At 41.1% G+C, this 26,725-nt stretch overlaps 2 protein-coding genes and 1 long non-coding RNA gene across 9 annotated transcripts in view; 2 read left to right on the forward strand and 1 right to left on the reverse strand.

The window, feature by feature from the left end:
* LOC110981892 (uncharacterized) lies at window positions 1-21,714 on the forward strand. 3 transcript variants are annotated; one of them, XM_087138877.1, is made up of 20 exons: window positions 1-149; window positions 2,065-2,361; window positions 2,646-2,763; window positions 3,125-3,170; window positions 3,603-3,696; window positions 5,235-5,375; window positions 7,816-7,937; window positions 8,325-8,427; window positions 9,541-9,723; window positions 10,513-10,630; window positions 10,959-11,071; window positions 11,900-12,077; window positions 12,812-12,934; window positions 13,840-13,904; window positions 14,678-14,840; window positions 15,451-15,545; window positions 16,173-16,259; window positions 16,429-16,743; window positions 16,780-16,827; window positions 18,262-21,714. In XM_087138877.1, exons 2-20 carry the CDS (start codon window positions 2,269-2,271, stop codon window positions 19,849-19,851), a joined length of 3,795 nt encoding a protein of 1,264 aa, XP_086995003.1. In that variant the 5' UTR covers window positions 1-149; window positions 2,065-2,268; the 3' UTR covers window positions 19,852-21,714. The 3 variants fall into 3 exon arrangements, with proteins under 3 accessions (XP_086995003.1, XP_022095591.2, XP_086995002.1); XM_022239899.2 differs by having other exon boundaries at window positions 16,429-16,827; XM_087138876.1 differs by having other exon boundaries at window positions 20-168; window positions 16,429-16,827.
* LOC110981894 (uncharacterized) lies at window positions 11,424-26,619 on the reverse strand. 4 transcript variants are annotated; one of them, XR_015425858.1, is made up of 5 exons: window positions 25,837-26,005; window positions 25,592-25,717; window positions 23,948-24,177; window positions 22,485-22,559; window positions 11,424-12,050 (listed from the first exon to the last, which is right to left on the reverse strand). It is a non-coding gene; the product is annotated as an uncharacterized LOC110981894 (long non-coding RNA). The 4 variants fall into 4 exon arrangements; XR_015425857.1 differs by lacking the exons at window positions 25,592-25,717; window positions 25,837-26,005 and adding an exon at window positions 26,071-26,619; XR_015425855.1 differs by lacking the exon at window positions 25,592-25,717.
* Window positions 22,559-26,725, forward strand: part of LOC110981893 (BAI1-associated protein 3-like) — a 35,479-nt gene continuing 31,312 nt past the window's right edge. For both annotated transcript variants that reach the window (XM_022239902.2, XM_022239904.2), the window contains exons 1-2: window positions 22,559-23,432; window positions 23,983-24,172. In XM_022239902.2, the coding sequence (XP_022095594.2) occupies window positions 23,985-24,172 (188 nt within the window). In that variant the 5' untranslated portion in view covers window positions 22,559-23,432; window positions 23,983-23,984. The remainder of the gene's footprint in view (window positions 23,433-23,982; window positions 24,173-26,725) is intronic.

Consider the following 26,725-nt stretch of genomic DNA (forward strand, 5'->3'; position numbering starts at 1 on the left):
GAAGACTAGCTAACGTACATGTACATGTCACACTGAATTTGACCTGAATAAAGAAGACCTTGTCGACGTGTATCGTGTATGTAGTGGTTGAAGTGATCGTTTGGAACAATTTATCTCATTTTCACCTCATGTAAACAAGACAATTTTGGGTGAGTACATCCAGTATAAGTAAGTTTGAATGTCAGTGCTGCCTCTGAAATCTGGTGATGTTCATATGTTCTTCCACTTAAGTTCCATGTTCCAACTGTCATGACTTAATTGCATGATGACTGTCATGACTAGACTGTCTGACTATTCCTACCTGACCGTACGCGTAGGCACAGTCATAACACAGTCATCATGTCAATGTCATCATGGATGGACATTACAGGTTGCACTACACCAAATACGCGCCCATAGAAAACAATGCAAAATCAGACCGAAATAGCGCCGCTTGTTGACTCTCGGGAAGAGGTTGGCCTCCGGTTTTTCACTGGAAATTCAACAGAATTGTATGGCCAGAACTTCACTTTTCATTTCGGTTTTATCGGGGTTAGCCACCTAATTGCTTTTTTATTTGCCTTTCCCCGAAGATACCCCCAAAATAGCAGTAAAACTATGCGCACAGCTCTAAATGTAGCTGCCCGCCTCTATCCAAAATAGGCCCACAGGTCTACGTTGGGGCTTTTTGTGAAAGAAAGAAATGCCCAAACTGAAACTACGGTCCCAAATTCATGATTTAGGCTTACAGAACTAGGGATGATCCTCCTGCTTATGGCATGTCTTATTGTAAACACTGTGTGGGATCACAAAATATTAATAAGCTCGCACACAGAAATCCAACGATTTGGTGGAATGCACCCTGCATTGGATTCGGTCTCTCAGTCTGGTCATAAGCCTGCCATTCACGCTAGTTTGAGCACAGCTTGAATAACTCCAGCCATGCACATTGGGAAAATGTCCAGATCATGCCAGTATTATGAGCATTAGGACTGAAGTTCCTCAAGCTTTCATATCTTTATTGATGATTGGCTTGGCCTACTAACATATAGGCCAAACTGAAAAACAAAATTAGTCTGAGTAACTTGGACTCTGCATGTCCATTTAGTATGGAAAGGACCTGACCCTACCCAGTCCGGAATTACACCAGGCCAGTATTCAGCCTGTCCTAGTCTGGTACACAGGCTTGTCTGACCTGTGGCCTTTGAAGTCAGTGAGGCGCATCAGTTTATTACCCCTCAGAAAGCAGCAAGAGCTGAACAAAGGAAGACTTTAATACCGGATTAAAGCCTACAAAGCAAGAGTTGACCGAAGTGTTAATTCCTGCTGCTGGCTCAGATGGATTTGATTGTTTTGACTATTAACTGTGTTAATAGTCAAAACAATCAAATTGTGTTAACTACATTTTGAACGGGACTGAAGAAATATGCTCATCTTAAGCACGATCTCGTCTCAAGCATGCTTGACTATATACATGTATTTTTTTTTTTAGAAAAATGCGCTAAAAAAGAAAACTGCATGAAAATGAGGCAGGGGATGATGTGATTCTACAAAATCAATATAAAATGGCCTTATTTATAGGCCTACTTGTAGAAACGGATTCCTGTGTTTGTATGTAGTCACCAGGTTCCCATCTTGACCCCCTTTTGTAAAGTCTGGTTGGCTCAGTGAATGGCAAAATTAGGGCTCTGGATGTTAGAATGCACCCGGTGGGTGCCTTCGTTTGTAGCGTTCTATTTGAGAGGTTGTAACGTTATGGGAGTTTGAATCCAGTTGCCTCACCTCTGTGTTTTGATGTACAGATTACTTAATCTAGAATTTCATTTGTTTTCAAATCTGAGCTTCCTATCCAGCCATCACCTTGAACCTTTTGCATAAAGACCTATGCCCGTGATGAATGGAGTTGTTTTTAACTAAATGCAAAGTACCGTATATGTGCTATGTACTTGTAAGGTAGAATTTGCCGTGTTTGGTTGCAACTGGCAAATTCGTGATGGCTTGATAGGGCACTTCTGCTGAAAATAATCCAAGAATGTAAGTTTCTTGCTTTGTGTTAAAATCCTGTGTCTGATCATCTTTTCCTAGACCAGTTGCATCATCATCATCATCACATGCATCATCTTCTTCAAGTCGTCACCTTCCCAACCCTGGTTACCCATTCACAACAGAGCAGTCCTAACTTCTAAGTCCACCATTGCCTCCGATGAAACCTCACGGGATCCATACAGTCCTCACAGTAACATTATAGCTGGCAACAACCAGCTCACGGATACCGGTGACAAGAAAGAGATGGCCAATCAAGTGCCTTGGAATGCTGTCATTAACCTTGGCAATAGCATCATTGGGGTCAGCATACTAGCAATGCCATGGTGCTTCCGAGAGGTAAATTAAAAAAAAAAATCTCAAAATTTTGTAGTTTAACTCTAGACTTGGGGCAACAAACGTAATGAGGTATTTGTTCTTTTGTGAAGTAGTAACACAATTGATGCTAGTTTCTATCTGAAGAACAATTGGTAGTTAAAATAAAAGAAGAAATTAATGACCAGCAAAACTTGGCACCAGATTGTGGTATATGTATCTTGGATCAGTTAAAATTGTTCGGTATTATGGTCATATCCACATTCAAGTTTTGTTTGATACAGTTCCAGTTTGTGTCTTTATTTCAGTGTGGCGTAGTTCTCGGCATTGCTTTGTTGTTGTGTGGAGGGTTTATGACAAAAACCTCGTGCTACTTGCTTCTTCGTGCATCCAAGGTCAGCAGAAGGCACTCGTATGAGTTTTTAGGTAAGACAGGTTGTTGTGACACATCAGTAGAAGGTGATTTGCTTTTTGATATTGAGGGGGTCAGGTTACTCATACTGTCTCACTGCCGGGTTTGGGTTTAGATTTTAGTGCCTTTTTCATGTTTAAGCTGACCGTGATGAATTTGATTGAAACTTGGTGTGAACATAGACACATCTATGCCTCATACATTTGTCAGCATTTGTCAGTTGTGGTTATGAGTTTGTCAGTCCATAGATCAGTGCTCCTTTTTTCTGTATGATCAGTGAAAGAAAGCAGTTGTTGGCATCTCATCTCCAATAATCAATTTGAGAAATAAAATGTAAAAATTTATTTGAGTGGCATTTGCCGTTTTATTTCTCAGCACATCATGCACTTGGAGTAGCGGGCAAGATGCTGGTGGAACTGTCGTAAGTGTTCAAACTCTCTTTTTTTTATTTTGTGAATAAATTTTCCGTCTGTGAAGTAAATTGTGCTATACCGGCTTCTGGGATACAAATTGTCACCAATTCTCCTGAATCATTTGAAATCTATTTCCTCGTCGGAAACTAACGGCGCCTTCTTTGTAGCAAAGCGTTCAACAGCTAGTTAAAGAAAAAATTCCTCAAATCTGGGAGAGAAAAACCCTTTCCTAACCTCCACGTGGCGTTTGAAATGTCTCAGACGGTTAGGTTGGTATTCTTTTCAGATCTAAGGTGCTTGTACCTGCTCAAGAGTGTAAGGGTCCAAAGATGTTCATCACACTTGTATGACAAGTGGGAGAGGGGGGTTTCTTTTGAGGTGTGTTTGGTAGCAAGGAGTCACTTTCAACACAAGATGTCTTTATTGTTGTTGCATTTTAGCATTATTGGGCTGTTGATGTGCACCTGTATAGCCTTCTTTGTTATCATCGGGGATCTAGCCCCTTCCATTGTGGCCAGGTGGCTCGGTTTACAGGTGAGTTCCCCCCCTCCCCGATCTTGTCCTCCATAACCCAATGGCTTGGAGGTACATGTATTTTGGAGGATGTGGTACGTGTGACAGTGATGGCAAATCAAATGTCGACCTTGGCCTCTGTTTCTTTAGTGCCTAGAACCATTTGAATAGCGTCTCACGTATTGTTGATGAAAAACATCATGATTTACATGTATAATTCCTTGGTCACTTTTTGCTCCTTTATTTTTTCTTTTTATGACTTAAGTCTGTTTCCTTCCTTGAAATTTTTGGGTTTAAAACATATACATTTACATGTGCTTTTACAGATATTACAAATTTGCTTCGAAATTCTGTTCAATCAACTCGTTTATTTATTTGATGTAACTCAGACTACTGTGTAAACATTTTATCTTATTTATTGAAGTTATCATTCCGGGTTCCAGGTCTTGTGCAACCATATGCTTTTTACCTGGATCCCTCATCTCATTTTTTGCTTTACTTCATGTATATATTCTAGTTAGTTCTGTGTTACTTGAAAACTATACCATACCATGTACATGTAACTGCTGAGGTGGTATGGAAGAGGAGTCTTGAAGAGGAGAGAGATGTTGGTTGGTAGGGTGGGGCTGGGTAAGGTAAGTTGGGATGGGGAAGGGATAGAATTTGGACATACGTAGGTTCAAGGAGATAGTTACTTATGGGCATTGAACTTACCAACTGCTGTGTGAGTACTAGATGATATTACCATACCTCATACATATTCATGATCCCCCGCAGAATTCTCACTGGCCCATTCACCATCAAGGGTCGGTTGCTGTATTTACTGGTTACCAGACACAGAAGGATCCACACACAAGTCAAATTTACAAGTGCCTCGCCCATCCATTATGAAGGTCTCATGGAACTGTCACTTGGATGAAATATGCATGCATCGCCGCGTGATTGAAAGGATTACGGCACACGTTCATGTAGATCAGTATGTTAAATGATGCCTGAAGTTGCAATGGCGACAAAGTGTTTTTCATATAGGCACAGGTGTATAACACGGCTTATTTGGTAGTCAATGTTACATGTAGCTCCTGATGGCATGAGAAAGCATTGGAAATTAACAAACTAGTGTCCCCAGTATCTACTCAGGAATGAGTTTGTAAAGTTCCAATACATCAGGGAGCGAACATTTGCTGTCCACCCTCCAACCGTATTGCATTTGTATAAAGGCCGGTTCATACAAATGCCAATTTGTGTCATCTGATCAAACATTCACGCTGCAAATTTGCAAAGTTGAACACATTTCAAATTGAGCGAAAGTTCGCTACGGATCTTTCTTGACATCATTTTCACTTCGCTCTCATGTTCGGCTGAAGTATGAACCGGCCTTCATCAAGTGACAGTTCTGAACCTTCCGACAGTTGGGAGATTGGAGGATGATTGAAGTACAAACTACTCGGCAGAGATGAGTGTTCAAATTTGCAGAGTTTTGTTTTGTTGTCTTTGCGTCCTTGCCTTTCGTGTTCTGGTTGGAGCGTCAAACACATGTTGTGCTTATTTGTCTTTTTCAGAACTCCTGGCAATTGAGATGTTGTTTACTAGTCTTAGTGGCCATGTTTATTGTTCTACCTCTTGGAATGAAGCGCAACATAGAGAGTCTTGGAAGCCTCAGCTTTATGTCCATATGCTTCTACCTTCTCTTTGCTGCTGACGTAAGTAGTGTTAGTTCTTTCAGGAGGTAGCCCTAGGTGCCCTTCAAGGAATACACATAGACTAAATTTGCAGTAAAAGGGGAGTCAGGTTGACATGTTGTTACTTCCCTGAACTTCCACCTCTGTGACAGGGGTTCGAATCCAGTCCTGGCGGACGTGTTGGTTGAGTTTTTTTCAGTCCCTTCGTGAATTGGGGAGTTTTGCCTAGAATTCATATCTGGAGTATTCCCCCCCCCACTGTGAAATCTGAAGACTTTCCTCATCTTACTAGGCGGTTGTGATTGACATTAAGCCACACACCCTAGCATTACCCAGGTTCATGGTAGCCCGTTGAAAATCCTCCTAGAGATGACAGGGCCACCTTCAATAAATAAACTCAAAATGCTGCAATGTTTTGTCTCTTTGTGAATATGTTTATCGCACTAGGCCATGAATGAAAATAGATAAAACACAAACTGTTGTGGATACTATATATCTGAATTTTTGATTAACATACTCTGTAATCATGGACAGAACATTTACCATTTAAAAATGGATCTCCCTCATTAAAAATGATGACAAATTAAAATGTGTTTAGGTTTGTCATCGATCTTAATTTTAATTTTTAATTTGGAAATAACTACTTGATTGAATGCCCATGTATTGAGACAAATACTTCAACTTTAAAATGAAAATTGTTATTACAGTACCCCTAATGGCCCATCTATACTCTTTCCAGACATCTGAATATTTTGTTTGGGAATGTAATCATGCCTCTCCATGGCCACAACATTGTCAAAAAACTAACCAAGATGTAATGATAACAGAACTGACAGGTCGTTTTTCTTCTTCGAATTGCTTTGGAGTAAGTTTCAATTGAAAAAAAATTATTTTACTGTCCCCAACTATAAGTGCAATGTAAGTTCATTTGTTGTGAGTTCTTAATAGTTTTAAAGTTTGTGGAAAATGTATAGTATGATTTTTGTATCGTTACCCTCGGAAATATATATATATTTACTATCCTGTACTTATCCAGTAATATGATATATTATTCCCAGTTTATCGTAGTATTCTGTTGAGTAGAAAGTTCAAGTATTTTAATTAGTGATGTCAGTTGTCCACAGGTTAAATATGCTGGTATTCCAAAGTGACTTTAAGTTTGTTGCAGTTGTTTTAATACACACTGGACAGCAAAAGAAACTTGCCACTTCTGTCAAGGGCCACACATAAAAATCCACTGCATAGAAATAAACAATTTTTGTACACAGGTATGCTGCAATACCCCTTACTAATCACATGCCCAAAAGCAAGTGATTGTCTTTATAACAAAGAAGAAATTGACTTGCACAGCAACTTGGTTACTGAATCAAAAGTCACAGAATGTAACAGAATGAGCCTTAAGTTTTACGCCGGAATCAATGTCACAGGACGAAATAAAGAAGTCACAATCATTACTTTTCAATAATGTGTATGCATAGTCAGTAAGGATGGCATCCCTATACAGAAACCACTCATGCATATCATTTTGACAAAACAGGTGTTCGCTTTGCCATTGATTGTTTAAAATGCTGTCCATTCATGGGTCATTTTTGCTTTGTAGAGAGTGCTTTTGTGTGTGGCGTTTGATTCAGTAACCAAATTGCTGTGCATGTCAATTTACCATTCTAGTTGCTAGATTAACTTTTCCTACCTTTAAATGTACCAAAATTCAACATCAAACTTTGCAACAATTTGATAGATGAAGGAACTTATGGTCCAGCTGCTGTTACTTTTTATGTTCTTTTATTTTCACATGGAGGAAGGACAATTGGTTTACAGCACAGAGTTAAACTTCACCATATTCAAGGGGGGGGGTTCAATCCAAGTTCAGCTCCAAGCATGGAGTTACAAAATTACAAAGCATATTTTTAATGTAATTTGTCCCCTCCCCCCAAAAAAATTACATTCAAAGCATTCAGGAGGAATTTGAGCCAAATGTAAAGGAACCAATATTGAGATTTAATTTATCAATAGGTCTATAAACCAGCTTGAAATTAATATTGATCTGCGTTATCTTGGCCTCCAGATGTCAGCGAGTCAACATCGGTTTGTTTATTTTGGGTGTTAAACCTCCTGTACTGGAGTTTAGAGGATGAATGAATTGTTTGATTCTGGATGGTTATTGATTTATTATTTTTAAACCAAAATATGCTTTGGCCAAATTCATTATTTCATCCACAAATGATGTGGTTGCACAATGATTCACCGATAATAATTGGCGTGAAGAAGGGGTCCATTTTGCTTTGAATTTTTCAGGCTGCTACTTAAACATCTCAGTTCGGCCTAAATATGTGAATAATGTGGAAGAATGAGACGGAATACTCTTGTTCCATGGGGTGGAAAGTTGGATTTTTTTCTGGCACATGAATTGCTTGCAGTTTTCGTACATGAATGTGTTGTTACTTTCTATGTTCTCATCCAGATCCTTTGGGATAGCTTACCCAGTCTACTGTCTCTCAAGTGGATGGAGACGATGGATCTTTGGCGGTTGCCAGGGTTACTGAAAGGACTCTCCATCTTCTCAATGTCTCTCTGCTGTCAGACGTAAGTCAGCCCATGAAAAGTAACCGTTACCCCCCTCCAACAGAGATGGCAAAATTTCTGGTTTGAATAAAGTAAGACAAAGGTAACTTTGGAAGTCAAAATCATGTCCCTTCCTTCCCAAAATGTATAAAAGCCAACAAATTAAGCAATGTTGCATAAAGAAATTTCCAAATATTTATCCCAAGAAAAAATTAGCCATGAAATATTGCATAAAGAAATTTCCAAATATTTTATCCCAAGAAAAAATTTGCCCCCCCGCCCTGATACAGTTTGATTTTTCATCTGTCCTTGAAACTCTAGTTACATGTACATGGGTGCTGATACGAACATATACGTAAGTGCAGCGAGTGTAACCCATATTTTTTCTTTGTCTCCCCACCTTTTCAGGACCCTGTTCGTAGTCTACGATTCCTTACAAGAGAAAACAGTGAAACAGATGGAAGCTGTGGTGTCCAAGTCAGTCAACATGGTCGCCAGCATCTACATCCTGGTGAGTGAAAGGGGCTGGTAGACTCCATCTTACGAGTCATCCAGCAACTGTTATTGCAGACCTCTTTCCCTGAGTAATCAGTGAAGAATGCAACTTTGGCTTAATGACTGACAATTTCAATTTCAACTTTTTTTTTCTGCATCCCTAATTCACTGGGTCCATTTACCATGATGCAACCTGAGAGCATTTTCAAAACGACCCGATTTGGCTTAGACTTTGGTGTTGCTGGTTCCAGCCATTTTGAAGCAGTGTTCGAAACTGGGTCATTCCATGAGGTTGGGGCACAATTTGTGACAGTGTCAATTGTTACATGGGTTCTGTAAAAATAAACAGCTAATTCCCTGCATGTGGATTCCAAATTGTTATACATCTTGCTAGGCTGAATACAGAGGTGTGTGTTATTTTTACAGTGTAAATGACCTACTCTACAGGTCATGACAGGTGGTAAAAGTTACCCATGTAACAAGGACACCGTCACAAATTGTATCCAACCTCATGGAATGACTCAACTACATGTTCAAGCCCTGACTGAAGTCTAAGCCGTATCCACTAGTTTTGGTTATCCACGTTAATGGTCAAGCAGAATCCTCCAACTGCCTCCATGTAAAAATTGGATAAAGCCTTATCCTCCAAAGTTCTCTGTGATTTCTTGAATTGATTCCTTGAAGGGTGACTGCTGCCCCAATCCTTCAAAATCCTCCAGCAATTCCTGTCATTACACTGAGGCAGTGTGAATGATATCCTAGAGCCGTTGGGATAATTGTAAGTGTAATCTAGACCCACACAAGGTCTGTCCCAAGATGCTGACCCAGTGCATCCTACACAGTCAGGCACTTTAGTTTTCCCTCGCGGCGTCAGTCCTTCAGAATCTTGCACTTGGTGCCAGGAGGATTTTGAAGGATTGGGAAAGGTTTCGGGTAGTAATGAAATATAGGATCTTTTTGTCAAAATGTGCTGACTGCAGAATTCTCGGGAAACGTAGAGAGACACAGAGACGACAATGGAGGAGAAAAAACTTCTGTTGAGAGCTGAGAAGAAAAGCAAGAAGTAATCATTTCATATGGGACAAAAAATTATTTTCACTGATATTGATAAATCTGCTTGGATTTGTAGGTTGGCTTCTTTGGGTATGTGTGTTACTACCAAGACGGCGTTAAAGGCGACATTCTACTCAACTTTCATCCCTCGCTCGTGTCGGAGATCTTGAGGATAGGTTTTACGGTGTCAGTGGCACTGAGTTTCCCCCTCTGCATTTTTCCCTGCAGGGCCAGTATTTATACACTTTTCTGCCATTCAGTAAGTTTAGGTCCAATTCCTTTTGTGCTTGTGTCTTGTGGTAATCCATCAGAATAGGTTATAGCCGTTTAAATGTTGAACAGAAGAAGTGAGAACTGAGATACTGTTATTTTTGGAATACATGTACAGGCTTCACAGAGCATACATGTAAGCCACATCATGGAAATCTCTGTGAATTCAGGTTAAAGCTGAGCCCAATACTCGTACAATTATGGTATCTGCAGTGAACTACAGATTGTCAGCATGCTTAACCTCGAGTCTGTTAACAGTTAAAATCATTCTACAAGCAAGTCACACTGTTTTGTCACAGAGCTAAAAACAAAGATACCAGCTAATGGATAAATTTTGATATGATATTTGCACTTGGGTCATTCCATGAGGTTGGGGCACAATTTGTGACGGTGTCAATTGTTACGTGAGTTCTGTAAAAATAAACAGCTAATTCGCTGCATGTGGATTCCAAATTGTTATACATCTTGCAAGGCCGAATACAGAGGTGTGTGTTATTTTTACAAAGTAAATGACCTACTCTACAGGTCATGACAGACAGTAAAAATTACCCATGTAACATGGACACCGTCACAAACTGTGCCCCAACCTCATGGAATGACCCATTTGGAAAAGGTCACAGAAGTTGCCTCGTTCTTGAAACACTTTAAGACGTGAGAAGTGTTGCAGGTTAAAGAAATGAAAGCCAAAAAATGTCAGGAATTGAGAGCATTTTGCTATAGGGACTAACTGAGTTTTACTAAAATGACCAATCATTTGTGTGGAATTCTCACATTCTAGGCCCACAGTCTTGAGAACCCCCATGGGGGCGGGGACTTCATACCTCCCACCAAGTTTAATCTCATTACTCTGATGATTGTGGCTGCAACTCTCGTGGTTGGAATAACAATACCTAATGGTGAGAGTGAGAAACAGTTCAGATACAGTGAAATCATTGTCTTTGTCCAACAAATATTCCAAACAGAGGGCCTGACGTTTCGATCCAAGCAGAATCTTTCTCAGAGGCAAAAGGACAAACTTAAAAGGTCTTTAAATTCTAGTTACATTTTGTAGTCAACACAATCACATATTTCAACATTAATGCATGTTTTCAACTGGAATCTCATACTCAAACACGGGTCTGCCCCCACAAAAGAGATGTTGTTGCTTTTTAAAAAAAAACAAAACGTGCTATCTCTGGAATGGATTGGATAGCATTTAATGCATTTGCTTCCCTCTGTCTCCAGTTGAGACGATTCTGGGGTTGACCGGTGCAACCATGGGATCTTTAATTGGCTTCATCATCCCAGCAATAATCTATCTACGTACCACGGGCGTACCCAACAAGACTACCGCCAAGGTGGGAACACTGTGCACCATACTCAGGCTAGCCTACCTGGCTCATAAAATAACATCTCTCTCTTTTTTTCTTTTTTTTTCCACCCAAAAATGCACACTGCAGGTGTTGTTTTCTTCTATACCTAGAATTAGAATCAGTTTCCTCTAGGTGGCAATGTCCTGTCAATTTGTGATGTATTGGAAGTATGAAGAAACAATAATAAGGCTTAAATTTCACGCTGACTGTAGTTTGGTTCTTGAGGCTGGCTGCTGTCTGCTTCTAGTGCACCAATTCATAGCATTGGACACAGGCTGGCTGCTGTCTGCTTCTAGTGCACCAGTTCATAGCATTAGGTTCAGGAATGAGACCAGTCTGTAATAAATGAATCTTTGACTTTATTTCCTTTAACAAGATTTTTAAATGAATCTAAAATAAAGTAGAAAATCCAAAAAAATCTATTGAAAGTAAATACAGGATTTGATGGACAAATTAAACAAAAGATAGAACAGCAAAAAAGTGCTCAATTAAGACTGATGCAGGGCTCAAACCTGTATGAATGACAAGCAGTTTGTGTATTACTATGGCACTGCAGCACCTAGACAGCATTTGTGGAACTCCAAATCTTATAAACACGTAAATTGGCAATGCGTAATGTACAATGCCATAACTATCAAATATGGAAGTCTCATTATAGCTGCTGTAACCATACCCACTACGTGAATTTTAAGATATGCACATTACGGCAAGCTTATTTGCCACTGAAAATCTGTTGATGACATAAAGAAACCTGTGATTTCAGTGTCCATTTCCCTGATTCTCTCCCCACTCGTCTTGTTAATCAAACAATAGGTCATTTTAGTACTCGGGGTGCTGCTGTTGGTGTGCAGTACCTATGACAACCTTAGCACGACGACGACTCCTGAGCTGGAGGTGCCGGCGCATGCAGTCGGCCATGTGCCTGACAAGGTGCCCGTGGTACCAGACAAAGTGCCAGTGAATCCTGATGTGAATGAGAAAGGAGACGCGGGTAAGATTGAGTCACATTGAGGTTGGAAAAAAAATGCAGTAGCTTGATTTCGGGCTTTGTTATAAAGTTCGATAATACACCATACATGAGTGACAAATTTTTTTCCTGTATGCCTTAAATTTCAGGCAAATGTAATCTTTTGTGATGAGTGATTTACCCATTGTTAAATGGGTAGGACTAAACATAGCATACGATTTCAAGGTAGAATTACAACTAAACAAGAAGGAAATAAAGTTAATCCTAAAAATCTATAAGAAGTCATGTGAAGTGATGCAAGTGTTTGCCATGGCGAGTCTACTTGGACTAGGGATATGTGAATAAAAATATAATCTTGTTATGCATTGAAATTGCTATGCATGCCCCTTTGAGCAATACCTTTTGTCTCACAAAGAGTTAGTGGAGTCGTGTTTTGGTAGAACTGTTCAATGTACTTTTGATGGCTGTTTGAAGTGCAGTTTTCATCATTTTTCTCTTCAAACATTTGACCATCAAGAAAAATTATTACTTCACAGAGTAATTTCAAGAAAATTCTGCATGCTACATAAGCATTTATTCATAGATCAGCTTTTTTCCTCTCCAGAGATGTTCTGTTGAGCTGGAACAAAGAAGAATTTCCTTCACTGGCATTTGAGTACTGGTGTGCTTAGGAAAACCGCAGTCCGGAAATTGTTGTGTAGACACTTGTTTAAGCTCTATGAGAACAGATCACATTTTGAGTTTCAAAACCATCTCAGGTGGTGATGTCATCAAAGAAGGAGACAAAGTAGCCAATCCAGTTGCAGCGGACAAGAAGGAGGGGGAGGTGAAGGAGAAGCCTGACGAGGGAGGAGGCGATGCCAAGCAAGAAGAGAAGAAAGGTAAAGGAAAGCCCTGTGAGACTGTGTTGTGAGGATGGGGTTTGCCCTCCAGAAGCACAGAGTTTGCCACTCTCACAGCGTCATTTTTGTGTTTAGCTGATGAACCCCTTAACGTCAGGATTCTTTTGACCGCAACTGCTGGGCTGCGGTATACCCAGTATGCAAAGCTCTGTCCAGCAGCAGGCCCATTGAAACCGCAGCTGCATGGTGAATAGAATGTATGTGTGGTATGCACTAATCCTCACATAAAGCCACAGCTGTCGACAGTTCCCAGTGCGAAGGGGTTAAGCAGTCTTGATGCCAAACACTCTTTACTCTAGCCACAGACACCTCCTGTTGAGCTCCAACAGCATCACTCTTCCTCAGTTGATGGGAGGAGCTGGTCACATTTTCAACAGTTACTTTTGTTACCAGTTGCCAATGCACTATGCTGTAAACCAGTTTATAATTCACAAGCCAAGATGGTGAGAACAACAATCTGGGGGATTTTTTTCTTCCCCTCAAAATTTGAAAAGGATTTGGCCTCTGCAGTGTTTGTCTTGTACATGTGCAAAATCATGCATTTTTAACTGTTTTTTGTGTACTAATTGTGTACTAGTAATTCTGTCATATTTTTTCTTGTTTCAAAGGTTCTGGTTTAGCACAGCTGTTAACAAGAATATACAGTCAAATTTTGTTAATAAGACATCCTTTGGACTTCGCAAATTACCTTGATATAACAGGAACCTTGTATTATCAGAAATGAATAAAGAAAAACAAAGGATTTCCTTGCTGTAAGCAGAATCTTGTATCAACAGTGCTATTATTAACGAGGTTCGACTGTATGTCAAGCTCCCTGTTTCAGGGAAAACACTGAGCCTTGGCAGCCGCCATTGCATGTTTATTGTGTCATTCCTGATTTGCAGACATGCAAGACATGGTTGACAAACGACAAGAGCCGCCCCAACCACAGGCCCCAGATTCCAAAGAGGTAGGTCACAGAAGTCACTTGTAACTTTCAAACAGTAGGATTTAGTCAGATCCAGATAATGGCTCAGGGGCTCAGGTAGAATTTTGCAAAATGGACGATGAAAATAGCAGGTGGATCTTGGAGGACAAATTTTTATGCACTTGAAGCGACTAAATTGTGTTTTTGTTTAGAATCAAAGCACAAAAGTACCTCATAAACCAACTGGCCAGCCAGCCAGCCAGCCATGCTCCGCTCCGAATTGCTTGCATGAGTGCACTTTAAACAGACACTGTACGGGTACATATACACATATACCACATGCAAATTATGATCATGCAACTAACCTTACGTGTTTGTACACAGCACTGCGGATATCGACATATTAGACAGATACCCTACCTGTCAAACAGGCTACTTTATTGCTGTTTGCGGGTCTGGGAACCACACTTCTATTCCATCACATTGTGTGCATGTGATTTGTGGGTCGCAAAGGACAGGCACTTTGAGCTGCGTTGTCGGAAGGACAGGCTGCTTTGGAAATCCTCGATGGAACCCTGACTGGCCATCTTTTTTTTTCTTTCCAATTAATTTTGAGTTAGATTATTAAGAAAACAACATGGAGCCAGTCTTTGCGTTTGAACTTCAACCAACGACAGTCCACAGTAATCTTTGGGGTTAGATTTACGCTTTGTTGAGTTTAGTATAAAAGCCTGGAGTATGAAGCACTCTAACTTCGATGTGTTGACTTTGTTTTCAAAAAGTGAAGTATTTGTAAGCGACTCCACATTTTGCAGAATGCGGGAGACAAAAAGGATGATGTGGGGATTGTGGACAAGAGAGACCAGCTTCAGGAAAAACCAGACAAGGATAGCAAAGAGGACAAGAAGGAAGAGGGCAAGGCCGACGGTCCCGAAGGGGAAAAGAAGGAACCGGCTCGTAACAAGGATGACGTTGACGGTAAGCTGCATAATCTTAGTGCAGTATTCAAGAAAGAACTCCCACCAGAAATTTCAACAATATGGCCATTGATAGTGCACACGCCCGTGTGAAAGTGCAGCAGTTTCATGCAGATCAGGCAGTCCTCACAGAGGGCACTAGCAGATTCCCTTGCGATTTCATAGATGATTGATTTTTTTTTTCACCTTGATGTTCCATGGAGAGTGTGGCCATGGAGCATTGCTGTGATGCCCATTCAGTAAATGTGGGGCATTCCGAAAAGATAGATGCAACAGTTAATAGATGGATTTGTGAGAGCAAGAATTGAAGGGTGAAAAGGCATGAGTTTGAAACACAGGAGAGCTACTAAGAGAGGAAAATTAACACAGGAGAACGTTTTTGAAAGAAGTGAAAAGATGAACAGAGTTAAGATATTATTACACGGATGGGCCATTATGTGGAAAGATCTCTTCAGAACCAGTCTGTTACTGAGACCAGTCTCTGGCTGGTTTGTATGGTAATTTATTGTGTTGTATGAATTTGTATGTTTATGTAGATACTGATAAGAATTCACCATGGAATGTTAGAGTGGTTGAAAAACATGGTCTTATGTCTTTCCGTCTTATATCAGGTGGGAAGAAAGAAGTCAAAGATGACAAAGATGAGGAGAATGAGGAGAAACGGAAGGAGCTAGAGAAGAAGGAACAGCAGCTGAAAGCCAAGGAGGTGAGCTTACGGCTCATGTCTTCAAAATACTGCATGCATGATTTCTTGACACTTGATCAACTACATAGGTAGTCGATCAACTACATACGGAGAATGTTTAAACATGCTTTGGTGAATTCTGTGTGGAGCATCGTGTGACAGCGACACTTGTTGCCACATTTGAGTGATTCCCAGTGAGTTTGTACACACACAGAGGATCGAACTAATCCATTGGGGTTGAGCATGTGTAGAGCCCTCAAGTGGCCAAGGCTGGGCATTTTAGCAAATATCGCTCTTTGACATTGTCTTAGATTTTTGAAAAAGCAAGGCTATGGCGTGAAAAGCCGAATATGCTTCAGCATTTGTAAAGTCTAGCATCGTGAAGTCTGGGTTTGTAGGGGACTGTGGTTGTATTATCATGTCGTTTAAAATGTCTGTCTTTTGACTGAAAATAATGCTGCACCTGTGAAATTATATATTGTGATATATTGGGCCATTATCTGGGTGGGGGGATGTTCAGGTTTGCATTGGTTCTTTCTCTCAAAGCAGTGCCAACAGAGAACTATCGTAATCAGGCAAAGGGCAAAGCCTCATTCTGTCATTGCTCATTTCAGTGTGGAGTGTCTTGTTGTCGTTTGCAATTTGCAGGAGAATTTGGACAAGATTGTTGAGGATAAATTTGCTGAACAGCAGCAGCAACAAGAGGAGCAGAAGAAGAAACTTGAAATGCTGGAGGTAAATCACAAGAACGGATGCCTGCGATTTTTCAGTTTAATTTCTCAAGTTGGAACTATCCAGCTTTGTACTTTATGCCACCTGCTTAGACAAAAACTTAAAAATGATTTAATAGCAAGATTTGTTCAGATATGCAGAAATCCAACACTTTTGTTCCAACTTGTTGCAGGAGAGACAACAGCAGCAAGAAAAGATCATCGAAGCGCAAGCGGAGGTCATCGAGGAGCTGAAAATCCAACACCAGGATCCCCCTGACATAGGCGGGGGCATGCCAGTTGGGGGTGCCATCGATGAACTGATGGGCGTGCAGTTAGGCGACGGTCCGATTGGAGGGCAGGTGGACGTCAACGCGCCCGCCCTTCAAGTAGGCATGCAGCAACAACAGCAGCCTGTAGTGCAGCAACAACCAGTTGTCCAGCAGCCTGTTGTACAGCAACAACCTATAGTGCAGCAGCAGCCTGTAGTGGTGCAGCAGCAACCTGTAGTGGTGCAGCAGCAACCTGTAGTGGTGCAGCAGCCTGTGGTGCAGCAGCCTGTAGTGCAGCAACAGCCTGCAGTGCAGCAACAGGTGGGTACCTGAAAGGACAGCAACTATTTCCCACAACATCCCTTGAACCTCTGAACGGTGTCACCTCCAACTGTCACAACACACATGGCTAGGACTCCTTTCTTTACACAGTCTTGGAACCGAGTATGCAAACTTTACCCCATTGTTGTGGAAACACTGCTTAATTCTATGTGTAACCGCACATCTATGTTAGTAGTTTTTACTGTCCACTGTTTCATGGATGAGGAGGTCATAGGGTGTCATACCATTGTGTCAGTCTACCAGGTTGATTTTGTGAGACCTTTTTGACTTCAGTTAAAGACCCCATTTCCTTATTTTAGTTAAAATAGGCTCCCTCAGAAGATCACCTTTTTACTGGCAAAAGTCAATGTTAACATTTGGCACACTCCATGGGTTAACAAGGAAGTAGGGTTGACACACATGCATACATAGATCTCTTTGGATTCTATGCCTGCAAACTTCCAAAGTGAAATATTTCAGTGCAAGTGCTGCCAGCACAGAATTTCAATTGTAAGCGGAGAAATGTCATTTCAAGCAATATGTGACCTGTCACCACAAAATGAGCTGAAAGTTGGAATTTTCAAAAATTGTGATATTGGTGTTTTTAATTCAGCAGAAAAAGAGCTAGAAGTACATGGTGATCATGTGACATTCTGGCAGCTTTGCATCTTTATTTCTGACATTATTTCAACATTGTCAACTGGGCACGAATAACGCTGTGATCAAAATTGCTGAGAAAATGACATTTTTAAATATGTCATCCTGCAAAACATTTGGAATTACACAGAAAATGGGTTACTCTTTCCAAATATTTCAACCCCCCCCCCAGATTGACCTCCACTTCAATATGACGTTGAACCCTCAACATAGCTAAGAGCGGATGTGACTTTACGCCCATTTTGTCGTGACAGGTCACATATGTATTTGGGCCTAGTTCTCAAGAATCCTCCTTTCACTGATCAAAGTACCCAGGTCAGCAGACTTTGCAGAGCCTACTTGGCCTGGCTTAGTATTCAATGTGTTGTCAAACCTTCCAATATGTATTTTGAGATTGGAATATTAACAGGTGCAATACATTAAAAACATTGTTTGTGTCACCAAAGTGCCTTGTTAAAGCCTGATCAGTTCTGCATCCAGTTACCATTTAGTCCTAAGTTATTCGTCTGTCAGCAACAAATGTGGGTACTCTAGAGGCTTGATTGACTAAAGATTTTCTGTACAACTGACTATGAGAGTATTTTATCAATTGAATGTAGAATATTCAAATTTTCAAGCATTCGATCAGACTCAGTCCTTGAGCCTATCGCTTTGGATTCTGTCATTCTTTTTGCTTGCAACAGTAGTCACTCAAGAAAGATTGGTTTGTTGTTATCCCGCCTTTTCCCCTTAAAGACCTTAAACTGAAACTCTGCTACTGCTCCCCTTTGCATCCAGATGGTCCCACAGGTTCCAGTCATTCAGCAGCAGGACATGCAGCCAGGATTGCAGCAAGGCATTGCACCTCGGCCCGGGATGCAGCAACCCGCAGCAGGACAACCGATGGTTCAGCCAGGCGGAGCCGGACAACCGGTGATTCAGCAGGGCTTGGCAGGGCAAGCTGCACTCCAACAGCCTGTAGTTGGACAACCAGATATTCAGCCAGGTGGTGCTCTGCAAGGTGGTTTAGCACCCCAAGGTGGTTTGGCACCCCAAGTTGGTTTAGCACCCCAAGGTGGTTTAGCACCCCAAGGTGGTTTAGCACCCCAAGGTGGTTTAGCACCTCAAGCTGTTGTACAACCCATTGACACAGGAGACCAACTTGTGAACAACGATGCTCACATCGTTCGACGGGAAGCTCCACTGAATCCTCAGCTGCAGCAACAAAATCTTGATTTAGTGCAGCAACCGCCGCAGCCACAGCAGCAACAGATTCTACAAAACCAGCAGCAGCTCCCCAATCTGCAACAGCAGCAGATTCAGCAGCAGGGGCAAGTCCCCCTCCAGCAACAGGTGGGCGGCAATTTGCCGGTGCAGCAGCAACAGCTCAACATGCAAAACCAGCAGCTCAACGTAGCTGGTCAGCAACAACCCTTGCAACCGAAAATGCCTGGGGAGCAGTTGCAACCGGTGAACTTGCGGGGGGCTGTGGCCCAGCAGCGACAGCTTCTGCAAGGGGAGTCTCCGGGACCCGCCGGAGCAGACGGAGTACCAGACACAAGAGCTGAAGTCGTGGAACAAAACAACAATGGCAACATCGGGGAACTAGACAAAAAACAGTTGGATGGAGATGTTGACAAGAGTGAACATGTGGGCATCAGCAACGGAGAAAACGCTCCCATGGCGCATGCCAATAACCCGATAGAGGAAAACAGTGAGAGGAAGGGATCCAGAGAAGAGCATGTGCGGCTGGAGAAAGATGAACAGCTGTCCAAAGAGGAACAGGTAGAGAAGAAAGGTGGCCAGGTGGAAAAGGAGACAGGAGAAAAGGGAGATTCCAAAGTACCTGCCGGGGAAGAGGTCCTTGTGAGAGAAAAGCATGATGCCCCAGTGTTGAAGGTGCCAGAGGAACAGCCCAAGCACCCAGCTGAAGATGTCAAAGAGGAAACGAAGAAGGCCGAAGAGGAGGGTCATCATCAAGAGAGGAAGGATGACACTGGCCAGAAGCAAGAGACGGTTGAGAAGAGAGATGGCGACGAAGCCAAAAGGCAGGCAGACAAAGAGGAGGAAGTGAATGAGCACGAAGTGAAATACAAGACCCGGCAGGAGATGTCCGTCAAAACAACAGAGAATCTCCAAGACAGGGAGTCTAGTGAAACTGCACCAGGTTTGAAGACAGACACGCAAACTACCAACAGGGAGTCTGGTGAAACTTCTCCAGCCTTGAAGACAGACACGCAAACTACCAACTCAGGAGGAAAACTCAAGATTCCCAGTAATAAAATCAGCACTCATGAGACCCAAGGCACCGATACACATCTTCATCATTTAAGGAAACGTTGGGAACAGCGCCTTAAAAAATTGAAATTGCACCCCAGAACGCATTGAGTGAAATCATTGACATTATAAAAATACTTTCAGCTAATATTTTGTACAAAATACGAACACTTCTATGAAAAAAAAAAGGAATAAAATACTTCAATCCATCTCAGAAAAAGTGATACTTAGAAGAAGTGGATCAGTTGTCTTGGAACTTTCTTTCAAGAAATCGCCTGAAAAGACATCTGGAGTGTCGGACTTTAGTTCAGGCAAAAAAACTCCTCCAGAAAGTTGAACTTGGATGAAATGAATTTCAACCACAGAGACTATACAGAACATTAATCTGAAAAGAAATTTAGTTTCCAGTGCCAAGTGGTGATCTACCTGTTAGTACTTGCCTTCGAGAAGTTTAATTCCTATTGTTCAAGCTTATTACTTTTAAAGTCAGCATTGAAAATCTACTTTTCAGATGTTTCGCCCATGAAGATCTATTTCAGCATCTACTTTCAGCCCATCTTCTGAAAAACTTGTCAACCAGACCCTTCACTTCATCACCCTTTAAGCTTTTTAATAGCAACTTTCCTCCATATTCCCTGTTTTGAGAATGCAGGAAGTCCTGAATTTACTCATAAGCATTCCAGAGGAAGAGAAAAAACAATGGGAAATATTTTCCCACCATAGGAAAATAGTGAACATAAGAAACATATTGTGATGGTCAGGAATGTTCAAGATTTAAAATTGAAACAAAAAAACTTGACTTTGAATCTTTCTTTGGAATGCTGCCTATTTTAAGTAAATTATTTTTCTAAAGTTCAGTGAGCATTTTTATTGTGCCTTGAATGATAATTGTTTTTTTTCCGTTTCCGTGTATGTGTCGGTGTCCGTTTGATGACGTTGGCTTTGAGAATTAAAATGTTTTTGTGCATGTGTTTATTTTTAAATGTTAATATAGTTGAACCTCATATGGACAAGATCCTTTGGACTTTCCAATAACCAGTACAAGAACCTTGTTATAACAAGACCGTTGTTTTATCGGGAATGTAAGACAATACAAAAACCATGTCCTTAAGTTTTCCTTGTTTTAAGCAGGACACTGTATATTATATCAACGGTTCTCTGTTTATGGTGGTTCAGCTGTACATAGGTATTGAACTACTGTTTGCTTTTTGAACAATACATCTACCGTTCTGATGCATAAATTGGACTGATTTACTCGTCATTTCACAATGCTTTGCAAAGCTGTTAATTTGCATGGCACTGTAATTCCGCCATCAAAGACAACCCTACCATGTTGCACCACATTCTGTTGTTCAGCAGCCTCCTGGAAAATTATCCAATAGCCGCGTATATCTGTGATTTGGGATGGCAGCCATATAGATCACATTTTGTTTTACAGGCAAATTTGGGGTGTTTTTCCTCCGGGGACTTTTGTTGTTTACCCATTGAGACGATAAAAGAATTTTTTATCTTTCGGGGGGTTTTGTATGGTGTTACATGTATTTATTTCTACACTGGGCTGTTGTCATTGAGTTGGATGCTGGCAAATGCGCCTTGTGGTCGACTGATGATGCCTTAGCTATGCAAACCTTTCTACCTGTGCCCATTATTTGCAACCCGGACTAGGATCTGCATGTATTTTGTGCTGGATTTGGAGTTTAGCATTTGAAACCTACATGTGCGTATATTTTAGGTGTTGTCATCTTAACAAGGATATATGATATTTGGTGTTTTTTCCTTTGAGAATATCTGTCTTCTTAATTTAATACTGTCAACAGCACATTTACCATTTTAAAGCTGCAAGTGAGCAGAGGGCCCTTTTTTGTTAAAATTATTTGGGGATCAACTTGGCAAAAATTGTACGCTTTATGAGTAGTGCTGAATCGTCATTTATTGTGACACGTAATAAAGCATTTTGTGTAATTTGTTTCATAACAGGGTTATTTTGTTGTCACAGTTCTAAAGAGTCAAGACGTTTCTGTCGCATTCTGTAAATTCCTGCATTCTGTCGCATTTTGTAAATGGTGAACATGTATTGCGAGTCTTGAGAACAGAGAAGTACTCCACACCTTGCGGAAGCTTCACCTGTTGCTGGTTCCAAGACCTTCGCATTCCTCCTTTTAACCGAAATAGATTAATTCAAAGTAAAGAGGGAGCACTGTTTGGGTCATTTTCTGACCATAGAGATCATAACCTCTATCCGGTTTGTAAGTGTGACATCACCTCAGTTTAAACCACACCCACTGCACGTGAACTGCACATAGAGTTACATATATTGATCGTCGTTTACTGGAACCACGGAACCGGAAGTTAACACACAACCATCGGTGATCATCCAATGGGAGCGTGTAAATTGTGGCGCGTCTTCCTTTGTGATGAAGTCACTTATGAACCGGATGTTTCTGACTCACCAGCCACATGCACCCCAGTTAATAAATTTCCATTGCCACCAATATGGAGGTACTTACCTCCATGGACACCATTATGAGCGAGTGTTCTGGCTCCTCAGAGGAATGATGATCAGCATGTCATCTTTCAACATGTTCAATTTCCTTTCCATTTTTGGTTAGGTGACTGTTTAACTTTTTGAGAAAATTCTCATCCAAAGCAGACCATGCACCCTAAAACGAAGGATGTTTTCTCTGACTGGGAAAAGTTTTGATTAAAAAAATCTGCAAAACTTCTGTTCTACGAAATATACTCACGGCTAATAGTGCCAAGCAAGAGGTTTAGTGCCATATTTCTTGAAATCCCCAATTCCACAGCTCTCATTATTCTCTCTGCAAAATAAATAAAATAAGCTCGGTCGACAGATTTCTGGCTTCTTTACGTGTGGGTGTGTTCGTGATCGCACAGTAAACTTTACAGGGTCTTCAACTTACTTGCCAAGATCAGCTGGCAGCTAGCTACACACATGATATATGTAAATTGTAATGCAAATGAGACGGCACCTTAAGATGGCCACTCACACTGGTGGCTTAATGTCAAGCGAGCGGGGGGGAAAAGAACAAACAAATAAAATAAAAAGTGATAACTGTCCATCTGTAAATCACTGACGTCTTGATCACAGCTGGGAGTTCGAACAAGGATTAACTTGAACCATTAGTTTGTCACTTTTGCCTGGTATCCAGTATACACGGTGCGCTGGATAGAAGGGAAAGTCGTGAGAGCCAGCTGCCCACAACCTAACTGAACAGTGACTCGAACTCTTGCCTGTTGATTCTGGCGTTAAACTTGTATAAATAGTGTATTATGAAATTATGCGATCCATTTAATAAAAAAGTGCACATTGAGCTGATTGTGGCTGTGAGTATCCTGATTGTAGGTAATAAAACACCAGCTTTCTGACATTTATCATTTGGGGTCATCACACGCAGTCCTTGGCATGCTTGGTCGTGATAATGAGATAAAAAAGGAATAGGCCTAGACCAAAATACAGAAAGAACTTGAAAAAGTCTACTCCCCAATTTCCCGACGTCCTTTTGTACATGTATGTTTTGTCGTTGTTTGCTGGCAGTGACAGTTTTTAACGAGTCCGTTGTTGCGCTCGGCCTACGTATTACATATACGTGAACTTGTTCTTTCCGGAACATAGGCCAAGGCCCAAAGGCTTCATGAACATGGCGGAAGGACATTAGGCCTACTTGAAGAAAGTAAGAATTTGTATTTAAAAGTGAATGTGAATTCAATTCAGCTGTGTGTTAGTTTTCGTTATAGTAGGCCCCTACCATGCTGCAGACACACGTCTTGTCTTGATTCAATCATTACATTTGTTGCCTGAGCAGTCGGAAAGAAAGAGTTTCATATCATGATATAGGCCTAGGCCCCTGTGGACGCCACCTGATACCCCGTGCATAAACCCTGCCTTAGTTTTTGGACTAGTCTGAAAAATTGTAAGGCCTGAGTGTTTTTCTAAAATGAATCGGTATTTCCCTCCTTAACTTAAACTTTTCTGGATACGTTCTTTCTGATGGCTGGTACTCCGTCACTGTAGGAAGTGTGAGTGCATGTAGGTAATCCTGTCCATCACTACTCCTAGCGGGGGGGGGGGAGTTGGGGGAGGTCGCACTTCAGCCCCTCTAGTGACACTTATCTATGTAAGTGGGGCAAGAGCCACTGCTGTTATCCATATTAAAAAAATTCGTTTCGAGATGCGTATAAGTATTACCATCCATATTTTTGTAAATAATTTTTGCCTGAAAGTAATGTCAGGCGCAGCAGTTAAAAGTAGCCTCGGGCGTGGGCTGACACGTCGCAGGGGCAGCGTCTGGCACCACAGCATGCTGGTCACGTCGCTCAGTCAAGAAGACTTGGGGACTGCTGAAGCTGAAGAGAAGGAGATTCAAGAGATCCTCAAAGTCTCTGCCTCCCACCATCAGGTTCAGAAAACAAAGTAAGCTGCAAGATAATACATGTAAAATGATGTATCCATGAGTCACCATAATTCACGCACTGAGTACTTTGACCAAAATTGCTCTTAAATAAATTAATTTTCTCAGGAGTTGAAAGTTTGACGAAAATCCTACATCAAATAATATGAAGAACATCGAATGTCACCGAAGCAGCAGGGACAATGGCGTCTGCAAAAGAGCGGGATAAGTTGTAGTAAAACTTAAGTCCCCAAAATTCATGCACGTACGTTGCAAATGTCATTTTACTGGGTATCGGTAATTGCCCTATTTCTGAAAAATTTGCCAAAATGTGGCTTGAATGAGGAATAATTTTTTCTCTGTCAATTACTTTGGTGCAATGCAATTTGAGGGAAATAAAACACTTATTCGCCATAGCTCGATTTTCTATCACTGTCTTTTTCGTTCACCTTTAGTTTTTAATTTTTGTCAATTTCATTTCAAGTTACAGTGAGGCATTAATTTTTGTTCTTGCAAATAAGTCATGTGGCATTAATATGAGTAGTTGATCTGGAAATTATGACAAAACTTCTCTCTTAAGGTATATTTCTACATCAAAGTCACAAAATACAGTGCAGCCGAATCCGCGCCCGTTGTCGGCAATGGACATCTCAAAATACAAGGTGCGCAGTGCTTTTCCAAGCTCCTCATTTTTGATAACCCCTCAATAGTTAGTGAAAGTTGACCGAAATCGTCATCACTACCTGTCTCGGACATCCTACACCGATCGTGACTGAACAGTGATCATTCGTCCATATTCTAGACAATTTCAACCAGTTAATTCTTGTATTTAGTCTATAAAATAAAACATTACGCTCTGCAGACATTTTTCCTGAATTCTCTCAAGAAAATCTTTTCATTCACACATAGCTGCAAAAAGAAATGTTTAAAGTAAGGATCAGTCATCGACTGTAAATTAACGTTGGTGCATAATTTCATTCAAGAGTTTCAAGTTGGATACACGAATATTTGTATGCACAAATTTAGGGTACTCCATGAAATGTAAATCATAGTTATGCCAACTGTAGACTGTTCCAAGTGCATTCAGTCAGTGCGTATGAAAGGTATTATTCCTGACCAAGTTGGGATACTGTTTTGGGAGGAAATACTGGCTTTTTTAAAATGTCCACTTGCCACAAACATAGTCGTGTACAAAGCTGGACTCTTAGTAATGCTGACCGATGGCAGTCAATCGTCAGATTTGTGCAACATTAGTTACCGCTTTGTTGTTCTTGAAACATGAAGACAACGTCATGGATATCTGGCTACAACACCCATCCGCAGGGGCAGATGGACATTTAATTGAACGCACCACACACATACACACACTCAACTTCATGTATCAACATTGTGAGCATTGGTGCACATTTTTTGTTTATTTCTATTCATACATTCAAACTTACTTGCATGTACTATTTGCTGTGAAACCCAACATAACAATACAGTGTTGAGTGAGAGAGCAGTGGTGGGCCGACAAACACAACGGGGAATCTCTCAAGCATTGTGAATGATTATAGATGTTATCCCCTCTGCAAACAGAAAGGGTCCAATGACTGGTACATAAATTACCCAAAACAGGGCGAAGTTGAGAAAGCTTGAGGCAAATTAAAAACATCACATATGGATGATGTACATGCTTGGTACATACCCTCTCCAAATCTACGGGCGCAAGACCCGCACTCTCCACAGTGAAATTCCAGGCACCAATGGTTTCAAACTAGGCTGTGTCTAAGACCAGAACCTAAACTAAGGCCCTTAAAGGGCTATGTAGATTGACATCTGTTACATAAAAGTCTGTGTGTGAACGGGACATACATGTACATGTACATAAAGAGTATAACAAAAGGATACAAATATGTAGCAAAACAGGGTGGTAGCTTACTGGAAGAGTCCATTTCCTCCTCGGAGTGGGAAAGCCAGGTTGACTGTACCGACTGCGAACAGCTCCCACTTTCACTATTGTATTATCTACTGGTAAATGTAGCCGACCACACCCCTTTCTCTTTCACTTCACCTCTGGATGGAACTTAAACCTTCATTGTACAATAGGGGGTTATGCAATCGGTGTATGCTCAAGGGATGAACTCTGTGAAGCGTTTTGTGCCATGGAAAACCCTATCTAATACAGCCGGCTATGAATTGTATATGATTGGAAAACCAATCCAAAAAAAATCTAATCTACATTTTAGTGTCCACTTTTTCTGCAGAAATGTTATTTTGTATTTTCTTCAGTCGGCAAATCGTGGTCGGCAAATCGTGTCCAAACTGTTCAAAGCACATGCAGTCAGTATTCATGCACAGTGGGTTGACCTGTATGTAAGCAAGTCTTTGTTTGCACACTGGTGCTGCTTGCTCAACTCAGATGATTCAATGGGTCATTGTACACTACACGTTATCTACATTGATCACAGTGAAACACTTCCTTGTTGACTGTTGGTAGCAGTGGGGTCTCTGTGCATTGTGTGGTCTTATATACATTGTTCTGCATGAGCCAACTGTCACATCAGAATTTCGTAAGGATTCTTAGTCTGCTTAGT

This window comes from Acanthaster planci, linkage group LG07 (genome assembly GCF_054643075.1).
Source record: "Acanthaster planci isolate LZ-2023a linkage group LG07, COTS_SCS, whole genome shotgun sequence".
Classification (NCBI taxonomy): Eukaryota; Metazoa; Echinodermata; class Asteroidea; order Valvatida; family Acanthasteridae; genus Acanthaster; species Acanthaster planci.